This window comes from Leptodactylus fuscus, chromosome 3, assembly GCF_031893055.1.
Source record: "Leptodactylus fuscus isolate aLepFus1 chromosome 3, aLepFus1.hap2, whole genome shotgun sequence".
Taxonomy (NCBI): domain Eukaryota; kingdom Metazoa; phylum Chordata; class Amphibia; order Anura; family Leptodactylidae; genus Leptodactylus; species Leptodactylus fuscus.
The window spans coordinates 9,297,332-9,320,606 of NC_134267.1; the positions used below are offsets into that span (position 1 = coordinate 9,297,332).

A 23,275-nucleotide genomic window follows, 5' to 3' on the forward strand; every position below is an offset into this window, starting at 1 on the left:
CATAAGTAATCCTCCGTATTCCCCGCACCGCGCACTATAGTGTCTCTCCTGGGTCCGGGCCGTCCCTATATCCCGTATACAGTACACAAGACCCTTTTCACTCCTTGTAGTTTCTAGACGTGAGGAGCCTTATTGATGGGCAGGTGCGAGCTGCCCCATTACCTCACGTTTCGTTGTTCGTATTTTCAGATGACATTTCTGACAGCCGCCATAAACTTCGTCTCCTCATTTCTACGGATTTGTTTTCAGAAGGAAAGTCCCAGTAAATATTTTCAGGAAAGTCTGTAAATTCAGTTACAAAGTCTTTATTATGTGAGGCTGAGAAACAAATCCAGCGGAGGGTAAAACCGAAATAAATGAGCTAAAGTAGGACAAGTCTAGTAGGTATATAATGCTATATACTCTGTATACACTCCTGAGCAATGAGACTGCAACTACACAAAGGAAACGGCTTGGAAATATGGAAGTCACAGGATGGATAGACATGAGTGTAGAAATGAAGTGACAACTGGGTGCTGTCAGTCTGTCTGTCAAGGAGGCGTGTACTTTATACAGTCTAACATTGTCAGCTTTGATTGGACGGTGTCAAACTGCGTTGTCATTTTAATCATGGATTTCCAGCAAGAGTATCTAGTCTTGACATTTATAGCTATAACTGTTCATGGCCCTGGTGCAGAGAGAGCTAGTGTTGCGCATGCGCGAGTCTCTTAGTTCACTTTTGCAGGACTTCGAAAGTTTACAGGTAGACACCCTCGACTAAGAGAAAAAAAAAATCAATCAATATTCTCAAAATGTAAGCAATATTTTCCTGACGTCTTGTACAAATGAATGGATAGACTTGTGCATGCGCAGTCCAGTTCACTCGCAACAGGATCGGGATCTGGATCCATCAGGGCCACCCCTGGGACTCGCGTCTATCCTGCATTTATGGCATATCTTATGTCTATAGCGGTAAATGCTAAGATGTGAATATCCCTTTAGCTAAGGGGTGTTTGCGCAGGTAAGAGGCGCAGTGTATTACAGGCACAGGCAAATTTTCCAATAACAATTTTCAACTCTTCAGTCTCATTTTGTGCAAATGTTACTACTTTATCACTCCTTTTAGTGTATCAGGCGGTAAATTGTCTGTCCATCCCGCTCCCTGCAGCGCAGTAGTCAGGTTTGTGACAATATTAATCCATTAAACAGACACATTCGGAAAGGAGACAGATCCTCTGCAGTTCTGTTTTATGATAATTGCAGGTTTTTGTTTTTTTTTAAATTAAATAATCATTTTAGTTCCTGTTATTTATTACTTCCGTTTTTCTCTTCCATCAGTGGAACAGAAAAGTAAAGTAAGGGGGCGCTAGATGGCGGACATGGCGGATATCACCGGCGCCTGTTGGCCGTGACCAGGGGCATAGCTATCAGGGGCTGCAGTTGTTGCCCTGGACGCTCAGGGACCCCAAATGTCCCTCTGCTACATAAAATAGACTACGTTACTAAATGCCACAAGGGGGGGGGGCTGTAAGTTATGTCCCTGGTTGTGACTCTAATAACAGATAAGTGGACCCTGCCGTTATTATTGTGAAATATGCTGCAGCCTTCAATGTAAATCTGATCAGGGCCTGAATTTCAGTTTTGTTGCGCTGGTTATTACTGTTCTGATCAGAGTTTATCATCGCCCTTCTAGATTAGTAGTAATGATACCAGTATAGGCAGCCGTGTCCTGACCTCTGACATTGCGTCTTATCCCTATACTCCTGCTACTTGTCATCTTCTGCTCCTCTCGGGCATTGTAATGGCCTAAGAATTGTACAAGATCTTTTGGAAACCTGTGTTTATGTTGCTTACAGCTTTTTCTTATTATTGTTATTTATTATTATTGTTATGGACTTTTCAGAACTATTATTATTATGCTCATTTAGTGTCATTGTGCACATTATTATTATTATTGTTATTGTTATTATTTATATTATCATTAATTATATTATCATATTCCTGCTATTTATTAATCACTTCATCATTATTATACAATTATACTTATTGTATGTAATATCATTATTGTCATCATTTACATTATTATGATCATTATGTATCATGCTATTTATTAACTTAATCATTATTATTATTATATTTATTATTATCATTAATAGTTTGATTATGATGTTAATTCAATTTTATTAAGCTATTTATTTATTACACTCATTATTTCCATTGTTGTTAATTATTATTATTATTATTATTATTATTATTATTATTATTATTATTATTATTATTATTGTATGCTCATAATTTCTTTTGATGCTATTTATTATACTTTTTTTTTATTAATATCATTATGCTCATTCATTATTAACATTATAATGCCAGTATTGTTTTTGATTAATATTGATGATGATGATAATAATATTATTGACTGTTGTTAATAATAATAATAATAATAATAATAATAATAAAAATATTATTATTATTAAGAATAATATAAATTATAAAATATTAATACTGATGTTAAAATAATAATAAAATAATAACAATAAAAAAATAATAAAAATAACGATAATAAAACAATATATAATAATAAAATAATAAAAATAATGATAATAAAATAATAATAATATAACAACAATAAAGTGTGAATAATAATATAATAATAAAAACATTATAATGATAATAAAATTATAATAATAATAAATAATAATAATAACATAAGAACAATAAAGTGAGAATAATAATTATAATAATAAAATATTTAATATAAATATAATAATATAATACTACTAAATACTAATAATAATATGCAATAATATAAATAATATAGTAATAATAATAATAATAATAATATAAATAATATAATAATAATAACAAATATAATATTATAATAATAATAATAATAATAATAATAATAATAATAATATCAACAACATTATTAATCTCATTTCATTATTTCAGCTATGACTTCAACACGAGCGCTCTCTCTCAAAATGTCAAATAATAAAACAAGGTGCCTGTATGGCTGTTGACTTGATCAGTTTATCTTTTGGGTATTTGTGTGTCATCTGTCTTTGCCATTTATGTTTGTTCTCAGATTCTGGCCATTAACCGTGGGGAGAATCTGAAAGTCCTGACAGTAAAGGTCAACGTTCCTGACAGGGTGAAGGAGGCTTTCTGTAGGTGGTGTGTGAATGAAAGGTCTGTATACAATCTTACACAATGACTTGTCTTCTGCGTCTTCCGCGTCCAGTCTTATTACTCCTGGGTTACGTTAATATTATTTGCTAGACTATAAAGGGTTCTGGGGAGTTTGACTGGTTCGGCTCCATGTGTTATGTGGCCGTGTTATACTTGTCAGGATCAGAGGCGACGGCTCTCGGAAGCGGGAAGATGTTTCGGTTATTGAAAGCTTCCTGTTGTGTTGTGTTTGAGGGAAAGGACAACGGGGAACATTTACTAGTGAAGATGCTGCAGAATTCTGGCACAATTTGCAACTAAACGGTCATAGATACTTTGTTACATTTATTGTCAGTTTTAGACACATACTGACTGTTTCTGTGACTTGTATAAACAGGGGCCGGACTTTTGAGGAAGGGGCTTAAGATCCTACACCAAACAACAAAAAGTTGCCAAAATTTTGCCACATTTTTTGTTGGAAATTATATCAGCCCATAGGTGGTATAAACATAGACTAAATGATTCAAAATTACAATCCAGCCTCAGCCATTATTTAGATAAAGACCTTTGACCTTTGTACTTTGTATCACACTTATAAGTCATCGCTATTTATTTTCGTCTTCTCGTGTGTTTCTATAGGTGGAGACCAAAGCAGTTTGCCCGACCTGAGTTCATGAAGATACTGAATAATTCTGTCGAAGACTCCTACAAGCGTCTGATTTATCCTCTTCTCTGCAGAGAGTACCGGTACGTCCTTCCGTAGAGCCCGGATACAGAACCATGTAGTGAATGATTTCTCTAAGAACAGAGTATATATCTCCTGTCCATGGCCACAATGGAGGAGCTGTACTGAGCAGTGACCGTGCAGTCATTCATCGGTTCGATACGTTCTAAAGAAAGTTCCACCAACCTATAGCCATTGACTTGTATGGGAAAAGTTGTAATACTCTACAAAGCTTAAACTAAGTAGATGGTACGCACCCATGTAAGCAATGAAAAGGCTGCAGATGATTGGCTGGGAAGTAGTGCCAAAACCTGGTAAAATGATGCGCAGCGGGGGCAACACAGTGGCTCAGTGGTTAGCACTGCAGCCTTGCAGCGCTGGAGTCCTGGGTTCTAATCCTGCCAAGGACAACATCTGCTAGGAGTTTGTATGCTCTCCCCATGTTTGCATGGGTTTCCTCCCATATTCCAAAGACGTACTGACAGGGAAATAATGTACATTATGATCCATGTATATATATATATATATATATATATATATATATATATATATATATATATCACAATCTACAAAAAAAAAAAAAACTCCAAAAAACAAGGCGCAGCTTATTCCCTTTTTTATATGCATCAGGTTAGACTACTGCTCGGTTTGTATTGCACTTGAGAAAGGGCCCGAAATGCGTTGTGCGTCACAAAACTGTTAAAGGAATCTTCCAGAAGTGTTCGGTTGTGCGTGCCCACCCCCTAACCCTCCATTCCTGTTTGGTTCACCTAGAGGAAAGTTCTTCTTTTTTTATATGTGTGTCCTTAAAGGGGTACTCCAGGAATTTTTGTTTTATGGGAAAGGCCATAAATTTCTGATTTGGGGCTAGCTGCTGGTCCTGGTTTGGTGGTAGGTCTGGTCCATGTTGAAGCAGTTGCCTAGTGGCCAGACACTGGTACTGCAGCTCAGCTCGCTTTGAGCGATAATCTGCAGTATGTCGGAATAGGCTCAACTGGTTGCAGCTCTGTCTCTGTATAGCACAGGGACCAGATGTATCCCTGAACAGCCAAACCTTGTAGGGGCTAATTGTCCAGATAGTCATATCCTAAGGAGAGGCCATAAGTCAAAAATTCCTGGACAACCCCTTTAAGTGGCAAAACAATAAAGGTAATGTTAACGTTACTCAGTAGCAACCTGTAACATAAGCTATAGACAGGTAACATGTAAAGTAAGTGATACATTCCCTCCAGCCTTTCCTTGCTACACAGTTTTACTAAATCCTTTATATTTTGCTTTCCTCCCTTCTACAAGTCAAACATTTAGTGACCCCATAAACCTCTTCCACGTGGCGAGCACGTAGTACCAGGACGCGCTTTCCACGTGAAATGGTTTATTCTTTAGTGACAGGTGGGGAAATATTCCCATCGATGTGCGGAATGAGCGGCCTGTTATTTCATTACATTTCTTCCCCCCGCCTTCTGCAAGTCAGATTGTCTTTCACGTCTGAGAACCTGAGCTTGTTGCACTTGGCGCCTCCGGCCTGTTTTTGTAGGATTTTTCGGCAGATAAGATTATGAAGTTTACAGTGAAATATCTTGGCGTTTGGTTGGTCGGATCCTGCCGTATTAGTGTTGTTCGCTGTGTCAATAATGGCCGTTATAGGATACGGGCTGAGTTTTTGGATCGAAGCACTAATGTGTCATTTACAGCTGTCGTGGCTTCAGACGAAAACTGGAGAGAAATATTAAAGGGATTCTATCATTAAAACACATTTTTTTCTGGTTGACACGTAGGAATAGCCTTAAGGAAGGCTATTCTTCTCCTACCTTTAGATGTCTTCTGTGCGCCGCCGTTTGGTAGAAATCCCAGTTTTCTTAGGTATGCAAATTAGTTCTCTCGCAGCACTGGGGGCGGGCCCCAGTGCTCAAACAGCACAGAGGGCTGCGAGACAACTCTCCAGCGCCGCCTTCATCTTCTTCTGGAACGTCCTCTTCACGTGTCTTCTTCTTGCGCTGGTGGTCAAACTTCTAGAGCCGACTGCGCATGCGCACAGGCCACAAGAAAATGGCCGCTTACTTATTGTAAGACCTAATGAGTGTGTTAAAATTGTCCCAGTTGCATCTGTAGCCAGCAGACAATTTGGCATTGATGTGATAAGTCCATCATGATGGACTGGGGGGCCAGTCGGAAACGGTTGAAATCAGTCCGTCTCTTCTGCAAGACAGACTGAAATACCGTGCACTGCTATGAGTTCACTTGCAGTCTTTTTTGCACATGGACAACACATAGATGTCGACCTTGTGTGAATAATGTCTATGGTGAGTACACCCACTGAATGCCAAGGGAATTTGGTCCTGGTCATTCTTGGAGAAGTGGTTGAAATGAGTGAGAATTATTGAAAAGTCAAAGTCTCCTCTTTCCTTCTTTAAAGAGGACCTTTCACCAACCCCGCCAACCCAATTTCTTAGTTGCTGCTCTACTGATTTTGGAACAGTTGGAATTTTTTCTCTAGCCCCCACCCTTCCTGGTCAATCAATGCTGTTAGTTTTGGTGCCCGACAGTATAGAGACTAATAGTATATCAGGGACCAAAACTAACAGCATTGATTGCTCAGGAATGGTGTGGGCTGGAGAAAAAAAATTCCAAATACTCCAGATTGGTGGAGGGACGGCTATTATATGATGTAAGGAATTGATGGAGGTGGTGGAAGGTCGTCTCTAACGCCATCTCACACGGATGCATTGTTTTCACTGCAGTAGGACGGTTGGTTTCAGTGGCGGTAGTACGTGCCGACATCCTATTACCAATGCTTAAGGGTAATATATAGTTATCATCTCACTATATACAGCTTGTATCTCTTGACTTATGGCTCAATATTTTCTTTTCCTACAGCTCGAAGCTGACCTCAGATGCCGAGAAGGAATCCATCATGATGTTTGGGAGAAACCTGCGCCAGCTGCTCCTTGCGAATCCAGTTAGAGGGCGAATTATAATGGGTGTGGACCCCGGATATAAGCACGGCTGTAAGCTGGCCGTCATCTCCGCCACCAGTGAGTCCATCCCCTGTCCCGGTACTCCTAGACAGTAGGGGGCGCTGTGTAGTGAGTCCATCTCCTGTCCCAGTACTCCTAGACAGTAGGGGGCGCTGTGTTATGTTCTGCTCTACGACGTGGGTTATGGTGCACTTTTTTAAAGGGGTTGTTCATGAATTTCACAATTTTCAGAGGGGGCTGAGGAAAGGTAAAACATAAAAATACTCACCTGTGTCCCGGTGTCCGGTGCCACAGTCTGTTTCAGCACGCTTTGCGACCGCCAGAAGTTCGGCACCGCATATGACCACTGAGGCCTATCAGCAGCCTCAGATATGGAACTGGTGACGTATGTAAGTGACATCACTGGCTGTGAGGTCATATGCGGCACAGGACTTCTAGTGGCGGTTTCATGGTGTGCGCCGGAACGGATTGCGCTGACGGCCAACAGAGCGCCACAGACAGGTGAGTATGATTTTTTTTTTTTTTTTTTTAATGTTTCATTCCCCGGCCTACTCTGGAATTTTGTAAATTCCTGGACAGCCCCTTTAATGACAGGTCCCTAAAAAATAATATCCAATGGTAAATTTAGGTAATTGGGAATTTCCTTTTTGGGGAAAGTGAGTGACTGACCACCAGCACTGTCAAAGAGATTCGTACCCTTGCGTTTAAACCTGGCCCTACACATTAGATCAGATAGGAATAGACAATGATTTAAAGGGATTCTACCATTAAAATCTGCTTACTGTGCAAGCTGCCATTTTCTTGTGGCCACGGGCATGCGCAGTCAGCACTGCCCAAGGCCTAGAAGTTTTACCCCCAGCGCCGGAAGAAGACGCATGAAGAGGCTGTACCTGAAGAAGATGGAGGCGGCGCTGGAGAGTTCTCTTGCAGCATTGGGGATGCCCTCAGTGCTGTTTGAGCGTTGGGGCCCGCCCCCAGTGCTGTGAGAGAACTCATTTGCATACCGATGAAACCCGGGATTTCTACCGAATGGCTGCATGGAGAAAACATCTAAAGGTAGGAGAAGAATAGCCCTTCTTAAGACTATTCCTACGTGTGACCGACAAAAAATTTGATCTTAATGGTAGAATCCCTTTAATGTAGATATCCTCCAACAGCTATTCCGTCTATTAATATACTGTACATGTACACTCGGCTGAGCCGAGCCTGTTTGTCTTCCAAATGGAAAAAAGGGAATTAACCAATGCTCCCTTGAAAGTAAAAGGAAACCTGATGGACCCCATTATAGTCTATGGGGTCTGCGGGTAATGACTGTTTTAGCGGACGGTCTCTCCGTCATTGGGGTCCCCTGATGGACCCAAACATTGGAGAGCCAAGTGCAGTTGTGAGTGTAGCCTGGTGTAAATACCCGTACATATCTGTAGCCATTCCCACCCAAATCTGTAAATTTGACCAACATACATCTAATGTGTACGGCCACCTGTAATGTCTGCCTAATACAGTATGGGAATGGAAAAAATATCACCTGCCCTCTACAGATATAGCAAAGTTGAACTTGACATGGGTTGTGACATTAGGAAGTGTCAGATCGTGGGGGGTCCAACAGCTGGAACTCCCAGACACAATTGTTACATTAAATGTTGCTACCTGTGGGTAGATTGTCCATGAACAAATTCAGAAACATTGTATTTTCCGAATATAAAGTTACCATCCGAATCGTTACATTTACACTTTCATCAGTTGTAGACGTGGCAACCTCAGAAATTTTTTTTGTTTTCCCCACATCATTCCTAAAATTCTTCACTAGTATCGATGATGGTTTCTTATAACTGGAGTGACGCTTTAATTCACATTGAGTGGCACATGAAATCCCCCTTATACATATATATATTTTTTTTCAGATCAGATTCTTCATACAGACGTCGTCTATTTGCACACAGGACACGGGCGTGGCATGCAAGAAGCTGAAAAAATTAGACATCTTTTACTGAAATTCAAGTAAGCGTGCTCTTACGGTTTCCCGCTGATTGAATGTTAATGTGAAACTCGCTGCGTGTACAGTTGGCGCGCTGGGCTCTCTGGGTCAGCCAGGCCTGTAATATATGACATGGCTGTGCTTCTCTCCTATTTGTTTCAATGGAAGCATGGAGTTTTCTTACAGGGCTTCAAATTTGTCTTAAAGGGATTGTCCAGGAATTATAGGAAGCTTAAAGAGGTTGTCCATGCAAAATGTGAATTGTTATACAGGCTGGGGGGAGGTGAAAATTAAAAAAAAAAAAAATCATACTCACCTGTTCCCTTGCTCCGGTGTCCTCCCAGTGGGTCCGTTCCTGCTGATCTGGCATCTTCTCCAAGTGAAACTTCTCACTGGCTGTGACGTCCCGGATTCCTTCCGCTGAAGCCATTGATTGGCCAGGAAGAGTCCTGTGAAGTCACAGATAGTATCCTCAAGCCCTTCGCTGAGGCCGCTGATTGGCCAGGGAGAGACCTGTGAAGTCACAGGTAGTATCCTCAAGCCCTTCGCTGAGGCCGCTGATTGGCCAGGGAGAGACCTGTGAAGTCACAGGTAGTATCCTCAAGCCCTTCGCTGAGGCCGCTGATTGGCCAGGGAGAGACCTGTGAAGTCACAGGTAGTATCCTCAAGCCCTTCGCTGAGGCTACTGATTGGCCAGGGAGAGACCTGTGAAGTCACAGGTTGTGTTATCTCAAGCCCTTCCCTGAGGCCGCTGATTGGCCTCAGAGGTTACATGTGGCTGGGACTTCTTCCACACATCAACACTGGACCGAGAAGACCAGACCGTGCTTGGAGGACCCAGGGCATCAAGGAAAGGTGAGTATAATTTTATTTTATTTTTTAAAACTTTTTAAATTTAAATAATAAATTTAATTTCCAGTTTTGCCTGGACAACCCCTTTAAGGGTGGCCGGGAAGGATGTAAAACAGAAAAGAAATAGCCATACTTACTAGAGATGAGCGAACACTAAAATGTTCGAGGTTCGAAATTCGATTCGAACAGCCGCTCAATGTTCGTGTGTTCGAATGGGTTTCGAACCCCATTATAGTCTATGGGGAACAGATACTCGTTAAGGGGGAAACCCAAATCCGTGTCTGGAGGGTCACCAAGTCCACTATGACACCCCAGGAAATGATGCCAACACCTCTGGAATGACACTGGGACAGCAGGGGAAGCATGTCTGGGGGCATCTAACACACCAAAGACCCTCTATTACCCCAACATCACAGCCTAACAACTACACACTTTACACACTCAATACCACCTCTCTGACAGTAGGAAAACACCTTGAAACATGTGTATTTGGCACTTGCAGTGAGGAGAGCTTGTCACCAGCAGTGAATTTGGCCCTTGTAGTAAGTTGAGGTTGGCACCAACATTTGTTTTGAAAATCAGGGTGGATTGAGCCTCTAACCAGCAGAGTTTGGGCAAATTCATGGTGGAGGGAGCCTCTAAACACCCCAGTTTGGGCAAATTCATGGTGGAGGGAGCCTCTAAAAACCCCAGTTTGGACCAATTCATGGTGGAGGGAGCCTCTAACCAGCCCAGTGTGGGCAAATTCATGGTGGAGGGAGCCTCTAAAAAACCCAGTTTGGACCAATTCATGGTGGAGGGAGCCTCTAACCAGCCCAGTTTGGGCAAATTCATGGTGGAGGGAGCCTCTAAAAAACCCAGTTTGGACCAATTCATGGTGGAGGGAGCCTCTAACCAGCCCAGTTTGGGCAAATTCATGGTGGAGGGAGCCTCTAAAAAACCCAGTTTGGACCAATTCATGGTGGAGGGAGCCTCTAACCAGCCCAGTTTGGGCAAATTCATGGTGGAGGGAGCCTCTAAACAGCCCAGTTTGGGCAAATTCATGGTGGAGGGAGCGTCTAAACAGCCCAGTTTGGGCAAATTCATGGTGGAGGGAGCCTCTAACCAGCCCAGTTTGGACCAATTAATGGTGGAGGGAGCCTCTAACCAGCCCAGTTTGGGCAAATTCATGGTGGAGGGAGCCTCTAAACAGCCCAGTTTGGACCAATTCATGGTGGAGGGAGCCTCTAAAAAACCCAGTTTGGACCAATTCATGGTGGAGGGAGCCTCTAAACAGCCCAGTTTGGGCAAATTCATGGTGGAGGGAGCCTCTAACCAGCCCAGTTTGGACCAATTCATGGTGGAGGGAGCCTCTAACCAGCCCAGTTTGGGCAAATTCATGGTGGAGGGAGCCTCTAAACAGCCCAGTTTGGACCAATTCATGGTGGAGGGAGCCTCTAAAAAACCCAGTTTGGACCAATTCATGGTGGAGGGAGCCTCTAAACAGCCCAGTTTGGGCAAATTCATGGTGGAGGGAGCCTCTAACCAGCCCAGTTTGGACCAATTAATGGTGGAGGGAGCCTCTAAACAGCCAAGTTTTGGGAAATTCATGGTGGAGGGAGCCTCTAACCAGCCCAGTTTGGACCAATTCATGGTGGAGGGAGCCTCTAAACAGCCCAGTTTGGGCAAATTCATGGTGGAGGGAGCCTCTAAAAAACCCAGTTTGGACCAATTCATGGTGGAGGGAGCCTCTAACCAGCCCAGTTTGGACCAATTAATGGTGGAGGGAGCCTCTAAACAGCCAAGTTTGGACCAATTCATGGTGGAGGGAGCCTCTAAAAACCCCAGTTTGGACCAATTCATGGTGGAGGGAGCCTCTAACCAGCCCAGTTTGGGCAAATTCATGGTGGAGGGAGCCTCTAAACAGCCCAGTTTGGGCAAATTCATGGTGGAGGGAGCCTCTAACCAGCCCAGTTTGGACCAATTAATGGTGGAGGGAGCCGCTAAACAGCCCAGTTTGGACCAATTCATGGTGGAGGGAGCCTCTAAAAACCCCAGTTTGGAACAATTCATGGTGGAGGGAGCCTCTAAAAAACCCAGTTTGGACCAATTCATGGTGGAGGGAGCCTCTAAAAACCCCAGTTTGGACCAATTAATGGTGGAGGGAGCCTCTAAACAGCCAAGTTTGGACCAATTCATGGTGGAGGGAGCCTCTAAAAACCCCAGTTTGGACCAATTCATGGTGGAGGGAGCCTCTAACCAGCCCAGTTTGGGCAAATTCATGGTGGAGGGAGCCTCTAAACAGCCCAGTTTGGACCAATTCATGGTGGAGGGAGCCTCTAAAAAACCCAGTTTGGACCAATTCATGGTGGAGGGAGCCTCTAAACAGACCAGTTTGGGCAAATTCATGGTGGAGGGAGCCTCTAACCAGCCCAGTTTGGACCAATTCATGGTGGAGGGAGCCTCTAAAAACCCCAGTTTGGAACAATTCATGGTGGAGGGAGCCTCTAAAAAACCCAGTTTGGACCAATTCATGGTGGAGGGAGCCTCTAAAAACCCCAGTTTGGACCAATTAATGGTGGAGGGAGCCTCTAAACAGCCAAGTTTGGACCAATTCATGGTGGAGGGAGCCTCTAAAAACCCCAGTTTGGACCAATTCATGGTGGAGGGAGCCTCTAACCAGCCCAGTTTGGGCAAATTCATGGTGGAGGGAGCCTCTAAACAGCCCAGTTTGGACCAATTCATGGTGGAGGGAGCCTCTAAAAAACCCAGTTTGGACCAATTCATGGTGGAGGGAGCCTCTAAACAGACCAGTTTGGGCAAATTCATGGTGGAGGGAGCCTCTAACCAGCCCAGTTTGGACCAATTCATGGTGGAGGGAGCCTCTAACCAGCCCAGTTTGGGCAAATTCATGGTGGAGGGAGCCTCTAAAAAACCCAGTTTGGACCAATTCATGGTGGAGGGAGCCTCTAACCAGCCCAGTTTGGGCAAATTCATGGTGGAGGGAGCCTCTAAAAAACCCAGTTTGGACCAATTCATGGTGGAGGGAGCCTCTAACCAGCCCAGTTTGGGCAAATTCATGGTGGAGGGAGCCTCTAAACAGCCCAGTTTGGGCAAATTCATGGTGGAGGGAGCCTCTAAACAGCCCAGTTTGGGCAAATTCATGGTGGAGGGAGCCTCTAACCAGCCCAGTTTGGACCAATTAATGGTGGAGGGAGCCTCTAACCAGCCCAGTTTGGGCAAATTCATGGTGGAGGGAGCCTCTAAACAGCCCAGTTTGGACCAATTCATGGTGGAGGGAGCCTCTAAAAAACCCAGTTTGGACCAATTCATGGTGGAGGGAGCCTCTAAACAGCCCAGTTTGGGCAAATTCATGGTGGAGGGAGCCTCTAACCAGCCCAGTTTGGACCAATTCATGGTGGAGGGAGCCTCTAACCAGCCCAGTTTGGGCAAATTCATGGTGGAGGGAGCCTCTAAACAGCCCAGTTTGGACCAATTCATGGTGGAGGGAGCCTCTAAAAAACCCAGTTTGGACCAATTCATGGTGGAGGGAGCCTCTAAACAGCCCAGTTTGGGCAAATTCATGGTGGAGGGAGCCTCTAACCAGCCCAGTTTGGACCAATTAATGGTGGAGGGAGCCTCTAAACAGCCAAGTTTTGGGAAATTCATGGTGGAGGGAGCCTCTAACCAGCCCAGTTTGGACCAATTCATGGTGGAGGGAGCCTCTAAACAGCCAAGTTTGGACCAATTCATGGTGGAGGGAGCCTCTAAAAACCCCAGTTTGGACCAATTCATGGTGGAGGGAGCCTCTAACCAGCCCAGTTTGGGCAAATTCATGGTGGAGGGAGCCTCTAACCAGCAGAGTTGGTGGAAATCAGGGTGGAGGGAGCCTCTAACCAGCAGAGTTGGGGGAAATCAGGGTGGAGGGAGCCTAGTATTAGCAGAATTGTGCAACGCTTATGGTGGATGAGTATGAGGATGCGGAGGAATTGGAGAGGTTGAGTACAGACATGGAGTTTCATGTTGGGGTGCTTTACACAGGTGGGCACAAAAATGAAGGCTCTATCCAGTGGTGGTTCATTTTTATCAAAGTGAGCCGGTCGGCACTCTCAGCTGACAGACGGGTGCGCTTGTCAGTGATGATGCCACCGGCTGCACTGAACACCCTCTCAGATAGGACGCTGGCGGCAGGACAGGACAGCACCTCCAAGGCATATAGGGCAAGTTCAAGCCACAGGTCCAACTTCGACACCCAATACGTGTAGGGCGCAGAGGGGTCGGAGAGGACAGGGCTGTGGTCGGAAAGGTATTCCCGCAACATGCGCCTATACTTCTCACGCCTGGTGACACTAGGACCCTCCGTGGCGGCACTTTGGCGAGGGGGTGCCATCAAGGTGTCCCAGACCTTAGACAGTGTGCCCCTCGTTTGTGTGGACCGGTGAGAACTTGGTTGCCTACTGGAGGAACTGCCCTCCCTGCCGCCACTGTCACATGCTGGAAACATCTCCATCATATTCTGCACCAATTGCCTGTGGCAAGCATTGATGCGATTGGCCCTCCCCTCTACCGGAATAAAAGACGAGATGTTGTTTTTATACCGGGGGTCAAGGATAGCAAAGATCCAGTACTGGTTGTCCTCCATGATTTTGACAATACGCTTGTCGGTTGTAAAGCACCCCAACATGAACTCAGCCATGTCTGCCACAGTGTTTGTTGGCATGACTCCTCTGGCCCCACCGGAAAGTTCAATCTCCATTTCCTCCTCATCCTCCATGTCTACCCATCCGCGCTGCAACAATGGGACGATTCGAAGTTGCCCGGAAGCCTCCTGTATCACCATCACATCATCGGACAACTCTTCTTCCTCCTCCTCCTCCTCCTCCATTAAACGCAGTGAAGCGGACAGATGTGTGGACCTACTCTCCAGCTGTGACGGATCGATGCTATCCCTAACTCCTCTGTGTGATCTGAGTTATCCCTGATGTCAATCAGGGATTCTCTCAGAACACACAAGAGCGGGATTGTAAGGCTCACCATCGCATCCTCAGAGCTCACCCTCCTTGTGGACTCCTCAAAGACCCGTAGGATGTCACAAAGGTCTCTCATCCATGGCCACTCATGGATGAGAAACTGAGGCAGCTGACTTTGTGGCACCCTAGGGTTTTGTAGCTGGTATTCCATCAAAGGTCTCTGCTGCTCAACCACTCTATTCAACATCTGAAACGTTGAGTTCCAGCGTGTGGGGACGTCGCTCAAAAGCCGGTGTTGTGGCACATGCAGGCGTTGCTGGAGAGATTTTAAGCTAGCAGCGGCTACTGTCGACTTGCGAAAGTGGGCGCACATGCGCCGCACTTTCACCAGTAGCTCTGGAACATTGGGGTAGCTCTTTAGGAAACGTTGCACCACTAGGTTGAAGACGTGGGCCAGGCATGGAACACGTTGGAGTCCGGCAAGCTCCAGAGCTGCTACCAGGTTCCGGCCGTTATCACAAACGACCATGCCTGGGCCCAGGTGCAGCGGCTCAAACCATATTGCCGTCTCATCGAGGAGGGCATCCCTCACCTCGGAGGCAGTGTGCTGTCTGTCCCCCAAGCTGATCAGCTTCAGCACAGCCTGCTGACGTCTACCAACGCCAGTGCTGCAACGTTTCCAACTCGTAGCTGGGGTCAATCTAACAGCGGAGGAGGAGGCGGTGGCGGAGGAGGAGGCGGTGGCGGAGGAGGAGGCGGTAGAGGAGGAGGAGGAGGGGGGTGTTCTTCTCGTGTCCCTGCCAGGAATGTTAGGCGGGGAGACGAGGTACACCGGGCCAGTTTGGGAAGCAGTCCCAGCCTCAACTACATTCACCCAGTGTGCCGTCAGTGAAATGTAGCGTCCCTGTCCGCATGCACTTGTCCACGCGTCGGTGGTCAAGTGGACCTTTGTGCAAAGCGCGGAACTAAGGGCCCACCTGATGTTGAGTGACACGTGCTGGTGCAAGGCGGGGACGGCACACCGGGAGAAGTAGTGACGGCTAGGGACGGCATAGCGAGGTGCCGCAGTTGCCATCAGGTCCAGGAAGGCGGGAGTTTCAACAAGCCGGAACGCCAACATCTCCTGGGCCAGCAGTTTAGCGATGTTGGCGTTCAAGGCTTGCGCGTGTGGGTGGTTAGCAGTGTATTTCTGCCGCCGCTCCAATGTCTGAGAGATGGTGGGTTGTTGTAAAGAAGCGCCTGATGGTGCCTTTGATGGTGCAGGAGAAGGAGATAAGACAGGAACAGGGGAGGATGAGGGAGAAGTCAACAAAGTGGCGGAGGTAGATGAAGTGGTGTCCTGGCTCGTCCTCTGGAGTGCATCGCCAGCACAGTCAGCAGAGGCAGTGGCAGAGGCAGTGGCAGTGGCGTGAACGGCAGGCGGCCTTTGTCCTGCCGTTGCTGCCTGCCACTGATTCCAGTGCTTGGATTCCAAATGACGGCGCATTGAAGTGGTGGACAGGTTGCTCTTCTCAGAGCCCCTAATCAATTTCGAGAGGCAAATTGTGCAGACAACACTATATCTGTCCTCGGCGCATTCCTTGAAAAAACCCCACACCTTCGAGAAACGTGCCCTCGAGGTGGGAGTTTTTCGGGGCTGGGTACGAACTGGAACATCTTGGGAGATTCCGGGTGTGGCCTGGCTTCGCCTAAGCTGCTGACCTCTGCCTCTAGCTACCCTTTTTGGTGCTGCACCTGCCTCAACATCCACACTACTTTCCCCGCTTGACATCCCCCCTGTCCAGGTCGGGTCAGTGTCCTCATCATCCACCACTTCCTCTTCCAACTCCTGTCTCATCTCCTCCTCTCGCACAATGCGCCGGTCAACTGGATGCCCTGACGGCAACTGCGTCACATCATCGTCGATGAGGGTGGGTTGCTGGTCATCCACCACCAAATCGAACGGAGATGGAGGAGACTCTAGTGTTTGAGCATCTGGACACAGATGCTCCTCTGTTAGGTTCGTGGAATCGTGACGTGGAGAGGCAGGTTGAGGGACAATGAAAGGAGCGGAGAACAGCTCTGGGGAGCAGGGACAGTTTGGGTTATTGTTCTGTAAAGCTTCGGAATTTTGGGAGGAAGGAAGACAAGACTGTTGGGTAATAGGAGGAGAGGAGGCAGAGTCTGACTGGCTGCTGGACAATGTGCTGTAAGCGTTCTCTGACAGCCATTGCAAGACCTGTTCCTGGTTCTCGGGCCTACTAAAGTTTGTACCCTGCAGTTTAGTTAATGTGGCAAGCAACCCTGGCACTGTGGAGTGGCGCAATGCTTGCTGCCCCACAGGAGTAGGCACAGGACGCCCTGTGGCTTCACTGCTACCTTGCTCCCCAGAACCATTCCCCCGACCTCGCCCACGGCCTCGTCCACGTCCCTTTCCGGGAGCCTTGCGCATTTTGAATTCCTAGTTAGAAATTGGCACTGTATACCAGTAGTAAAAATTGTGGGTGCACGTAACCCCAATATATTCTTTGAATTCCCAGTCAGACACTGGCACTATATGGCAGTAGCAAGAAATGAGGGTATTTGTATTCCCAATATATTCTTTGAATTCCCAGTCAGACAATGGCACTGTATACCAGTAGTAAAAATTGTGGGTGCACGTAACCCCAATATATTCTTTGAATTACCAGTCAGACACTGGCACTATATGGCAGTAGCAAGAAATGAGGGTATTTATAACCCCAATATATTCTTTGAATTCCCAGTCAGACAATGGCACTGTATACCAGTAGTAAAAATTGTGGGTGCACGTAACCCCAATATATTCTTTGAATTCCCAGTCAGACACTGGCACTATATGGCAGTAGCAAGAAATGAGGGTATTTGTATTCCCAATATATTCTTTGAATTCCCAGTCAGACAATGGCACTGTATACCAGTAGTAAAAATTGTGGGTGTATATAGCCCCAATTCTATTGCTAGGGGACTTGCAGGGTATTTCTGGGGTGAAGGTGGGGGGGCACACCGTTGGAACGGGTATCGGGGTATATATCGGGTATACGGGAATACACTGACAGTGTATTCCATTCAGGATCCTGGGAAAGCTGGGTTGCGGCGATTGAGCCCGTCAGTGCCACGTTACACTGACAAGCTTCTCCCTGGAATTTAGCTCTTACAAGAGCTGTTGGTTGTCTTCTCCTTCCTATCTTAGCCTGTCCCTGCCTACCCAGAATCTAAGCCCTAGCTAGCTGGACGGAAACCTCCGTCCCCGGTGAATTGCAAGCTCAGAATGACGCGAACCTGGGCGGCGCTGTTCTTTTAAATTAGAGGTCACATGTTTTCGGCAGCCAATGGGTTTTGCCTACTTTTCTCAACGCCACCGGTGTCGTAGTTCCTGTCCCACCTCCCCTGCGCTGTTATTGGAGCAAAAAAGGCGCCAGGGAAGGTGGGAGGGGAATCGAGTAATGGCGCACTTTACCACGCGGTGTTCGATTCGATTCGAACATGCCGAACAGCCTAATATCCGATCGAACATGAGTTCGATAGAACACTGTTCGCTCATCTCTAATACTTACCTATCCTTGGTGCTCCTTTGTACCCTCCCGATCTCCTTTAACTCCCGTTCCAGGACTTGCATTAACTCCTTCAATGTCCTAGACCACCGTGTATACTCACATTATCCCTTTATAGCCTTAGAGAACCAGTTATATCGACATTAACCCCTTCACTGCTCAAAACCACCAGGTATACCAACATTAACCACCTCCCTGTCGGAAATCAACAGGTATACTAACAAAGATCCACTTCACAGCCTTAAACGACCAGGTATACAGATGATATGCCCCTCGCTGTGTGCGACCACCAGGTATACAGATGATATGCCCCTCGCTGTGTGCGACCACCAGGTATACAGATGATATGCCCCTCGCTGTGTGCGACCACCAGGTATACAGATGATATGCCCCTCGCTGTGTGCGACCACCAGGTATACAGATGATATGCCCCTCGCTGTGTGCGACCACCAGGTATACAGATGATATGCCCCTCGCTGTGTGCGACCACCAGGTATACAGATGATATGCCCCTCGCTGTGTGCGACCACCAGGTATACAGATGATATGCCCCTTATTATCTACAGAGGCTTAGATGGTACATTGACCACTTAAAAGAAATAAACAGCATATGCACCCACTGTGGCTGGCGGGTGTAAGGATGGGCTGTGTGGGAAAGGGAAGTGTGGGAGACGAGCTGAACTTTTGCCTTGGGGTTTGTAAACCTTTTTCCCTATAATGATAGCTCCTTTAACTCATCCTTGTCAAGGAAATTCAGATATTACAGTCTGCAACATAATTCGGTCACTCATATCTGTCCACAGGTTGCAGTTCAGCTTGCTGGTTCTGGTGACAGTAACCTATCTATCTGTAGGGCTGGGGTGATATGCTGGGTCTGGTGACAGTAACCTATCTATCTGCAGGACTGGGGTGATATGCTGGTTCTGGTGACAGTAACCTATCTATCTGTAGGGCTGGGGTGATATGCTGGGTCTGGTGACAGTAACCTATCTATCTGCAGGGCTGGGGTGATATGCTGGTTCTGGTGACAGTAACCTATCTATCTGCAGGGCTGGGGTGATATGCTGGTTCTGGTGACAGTAACCTATCTATCTGCAGGACTGAGGTGATATGCTGGATCTGGTGACAGTAACCTATCTATCTGCAGGGCTGGGGTGATATGCTGGGTCTGGTGACACTAACCTATCTATCTGCAGGGCTGGGGTGATATGCTGGTTCTGGTGACAGTAACCTATCTATCTGCAGGGCTGGGGTGATATGCTGGTTCTGGTGACAGTAACCTATCTATCTGCAGGGCTGGGGTGATATGCTGGTTCTGGTGACAGTAACCTATCTATCTGCAGAGCTGGGGTGATGTGCTGGGTCTGGTGACAGTAACCTATCTATCTGCAGGGCTGGGGTGATGTGCTGGTTCTGGTGACAGTAACCTATCTATCTGCAGGGCTGGGGTGATGTGCTGGTTCTGGTGACAGTAACCTATCTATCTGCAGAGCTGGGGTGATGTGCTGGGTCTGGTGACAGTAACCTATCTATCTGCAGGGCTGGGGTGATGTGCTGGGTCTGGTGACAGTAACCTATCTATCTGCAGGGCTGGGGCGATATACTGGTTCTGGTGACACTAACCTATCTATCTGCAGGGCTGGGGTGATATGCTAGGTCTGGTGACAGTAACCTATCTATCTGCAGGGCTGGGGTGATATGCTGGTTCTGGTGACAGTAACCTATCTATCTGCAGGGCTGGGGTGATGTGCTGGTTCTGGTGACAGTAACCTATCTATCTGCAGGGCTGGGGTGATATGCTGGGTCTGGTGACACTAACCTATCTATCTGCAGGGCTGGGGTGATATACTGGTTCTGGTGACACTAACCTATCTATCTGCAGGGCTGGGGTGATATGCTGGTTCTGGTGACAGTAACCTATCTATCTGCAGGGCTGGGGTGATATGCTGGGTCTGGTGACAGTAACCTATCTATCTGCAGGGCTGAGTTCTGGTGACTCCCTTTAAACAGATCATTGCTGCAATACCAGACACAACCCACGGACAGGTGTGGCGCTGTTTTTGTAAGCAAGCAGCCCTGATCTCTGTTTTACCGTAGACCCACAGCGAAGTCCTATAAGCGATCATCTTCCGATAGCGATTGCCGCCCGGTAATTATTCTCAGTCGGTGATTGATTTTCCCTTCGAGTGCGCGGCTTATATCTCCATTCACCAGCGAAAGACTTTGCAACAATTACATGGCCGCCGAGAAGTGGCAGTGAGCGTCTGCGCACGTCGCCTGTCTGATAATTAGAAATAGGTTAATTTGCAGGGCAGGACATAATAGATCGCACAGTAATAATTACATCGGAGCTAATTATCATGTTTTCAGGGCAATACCTATCAAAGGAAAACTTGTTGGAGGGATAATTGGAGAGAGGCTAATTGATCAATTATATGTTAATTACATTGACCCGTCGCTTTGCGGGCAGCAATCCTGGGTAATTGTGTTTGCTGAATACGATCATGAAAGCGAGGTCAGTGTGTAAAGACGGAGAACGCGCTTAATGAGTTTGCGTCGCTGTTTGTTTATGAAGGTGAAAGTTTCAGCCGTTTATAATAGGACTTGGGAAATCTGAAAGCAGAACTTCGGTGTAGTCACGTCTGAAACCAGGAGAATCGGTGGATGGCGCTTAAAGGGGAATATCACTGAGCAATGATAGGTTCACAGCAGTGTCGGCCTTTCCGTTGTTCTGGTCCCGTAACGGATAGGTGGTGACTACACGTACAGGGCCTGACGGACTCCTTTAACTAGAATGGGACCCATTGGGTGGCCGTTCTTTAAAAACAATAGGGAAAAGTTGGATTGGCAGGACTCCGACCAGATGTGGATGATAATGATGGATGACGTGGTCACGTGATCAAAAACAGCGCCCCCTCCTTCTTTTGTGATCTCACAGGTAATTAATCACTCACTATAGTCAGCCAACCCCCATAGGACAGGTTATGTCAAGTAAGGAGGGAGGGGGTAGCGCAACCCAACAGGTGGGGCGCAGTTTCTGATCACGTGATCTGGGGGTCATGACGAAGCCAGAACCCCTGCGTTCATCATCCTCGTTCGCCAGATCTGATAAGTGAATTCAAAGTCCCCTGAAAATCCCTTTAAAGGCCGTGACCACTTTCCGCAATCCCCGATTGTTAGAAGGGTCCCTCCATAAGATTACAGGATGTCCGACTACTGAGACCCCTGGCGGATACCTGGGGGTGACTTACAGGACTTGACCAGGATTATATTATTGAAATCTACCTCCTGTTCCGTGCCACTGACATCACGTCCTTTGGTCAGGTGACCAGGCTGCGTCTCAGTCCCATTTAAAAGGAATGCGTCCCCAGAAAATGACTTATTTTTTTTTAAGTTTCCATGTTAAATTTAATTTAGAAGATTGCTGATATTTGAAAGAATTATTTGTATATTTTTAAAGTAATATTTTTAAGAACTAAATTTTCACTCGGGCCACAAAGCCTAATAATAGCCTGCCACTTTCCATTTTTGTAGGGGTTTTATTTGCAGCAGTCACTCTATTTACAGACACAGTATAAAGGGCCCGTGCCCACAATGTAACGCGGCGCTCATTCAGACCCGTAAACTCGTGTCAGAGTCAGCGCTTCGAAACAGAATCCCATTGACTTCAATGGGTTACGTCTTACGCGCGCTACACATTGAAATCAATGGGAGGCTTTTTAACCCATTGATTTCAATGTGTTACACCAAGACTAGAATCCATCCGGGTATCATGTACTCTTCCTGGAGAAGTTTTGCTGACACATAATAACCACTTACTCTTTCTTACCATTTCCAGCTGTTACACTGTTGCTATTGGAAATGGAACGGCGTGCCGAGAAACAGAAAAATATTTTGCGGATCTCATTCAAAGGAAGTTTTTTTCGCCCCTCAATGTTGTGTATTGGTAAGTCCCGTCTGTATTTGGCTTTATTTTTTTCAGGTTATGTGAATGGGAATAAAAATACCAAAAATATGCAAAATTTACTGTAAACCGTTTACTAGTTTTTAACAATTTAAAGGGAATGTATCGCCAATGTTTTTGTATTTATTTATAAAAACTTGTAGTAAAATCTATCACGTTTTTCGAATCTAATTTCTTTTGTTTTCAGATTGTAGATTTGTTTATTCTGATTTCTATACAGGATTATGGGGGGGCGGGGGGGGGGCTGTCGGCCATCTTGCCTGAGCTTCTCTGTTCTATTAACAGCATTTAGTGATCTGCTTTACGGCATGGTCATGATCATAGGCGGCAATAGATTAGAGTAGACTCATTGAGGTCTGACATCATCTATTGTCAGTAGTGGATGGCAATGATAGTTCATTGGTGTTATCTGTAGAGGTGTTATCTTCTGCTGTTATTGTGTATGTTTTATTTGAATATAATACCCTTACTGTATTGGTAAGTGTCAGTGATCAGAGTAAAATTTGCTGGATGTGATACGTATTTTTAAATATAGATAGAGATGTGGATAATGTTTTAAAAAAATCATCAAAAATTTGCAGAAAATATGTTTCACTTGGTTAAAATTCTTTCTAACTTTTCAGACAACTTAGGCTCATTTAATAGAGTAAGTGATTCTGGACAAAAATGTAATGCACTTTATTTAAGAATGTTGCTGTTTTCTGCTTGAAAAACCTTTCTGAAGTTCCTGCCACTAGGGGTCTCCCTTCTAGCTAATTTAATGTTCACTACCTGTTACTAAGAAACTTCCGTCCTTAGTTATCAGTGTTAAACAAGACCTTTTTACAGTGAGTGGAATAGGAAGGTCTACTCTGTCAACACAGTGAATAGAGAGGGGGAAGGGATGATTCTCCTCACAGCCTCCACACTGCAAACCGCTTTCTCTGTGCACTGGACTGAACATTTGGCATAGCTCACAGATTACAATGTAAAAAAAAAAAAAAAAATGCTTAATATGTACTTGTATCTGCTTATGCTTGTTATTACTGCTGGGACGTTATCCATACACAGTAAGCAGCTTTGCTGAGAATGCTCACAGATTCTCTTTCTGTTTCAGGGTCTGTTTAGCTGCATCATGTCCTGTATTTGCAGTCCA

At 45.8% G+C, this 23,275-nt stretch overlaps 1 protein-coding gene across 1 annotated transcript in view; it reads left to right on the top strand.

Annotated features, from left to right (window-relative positions):
• Window positions 1-23,275, top strand: part of SRBD1 (S1 RNA binding domain 1) — a 139,127-nt gene that overhangs the window by 13,340 nt on the left and 102,512 nt on the right. The window contains exons 5-9 of the mRNA XM_075267030.1: window positions 3,068-3,171; window positions 3,790-3,897; window positions 6,749-6,906; window positions 8,751-8,847; window positions 22,015-22,122. Coding sequence (XP_075123131.1) covers window positions 3,068-3,171; window positions 3,790-3,897; window positions 6,749-6,906; window positions 8,751-8,847; window positions 22,015-22,122 — 575 coding nt within the window. The remainder of the gene's footprint in view (window positions 1-3,067; window positions 3,172-3,789; window positions 3,898-6,748; window positions 6,907-8,750; window positions 8,848-22,014; window positions 22,123-23,275) is intronic.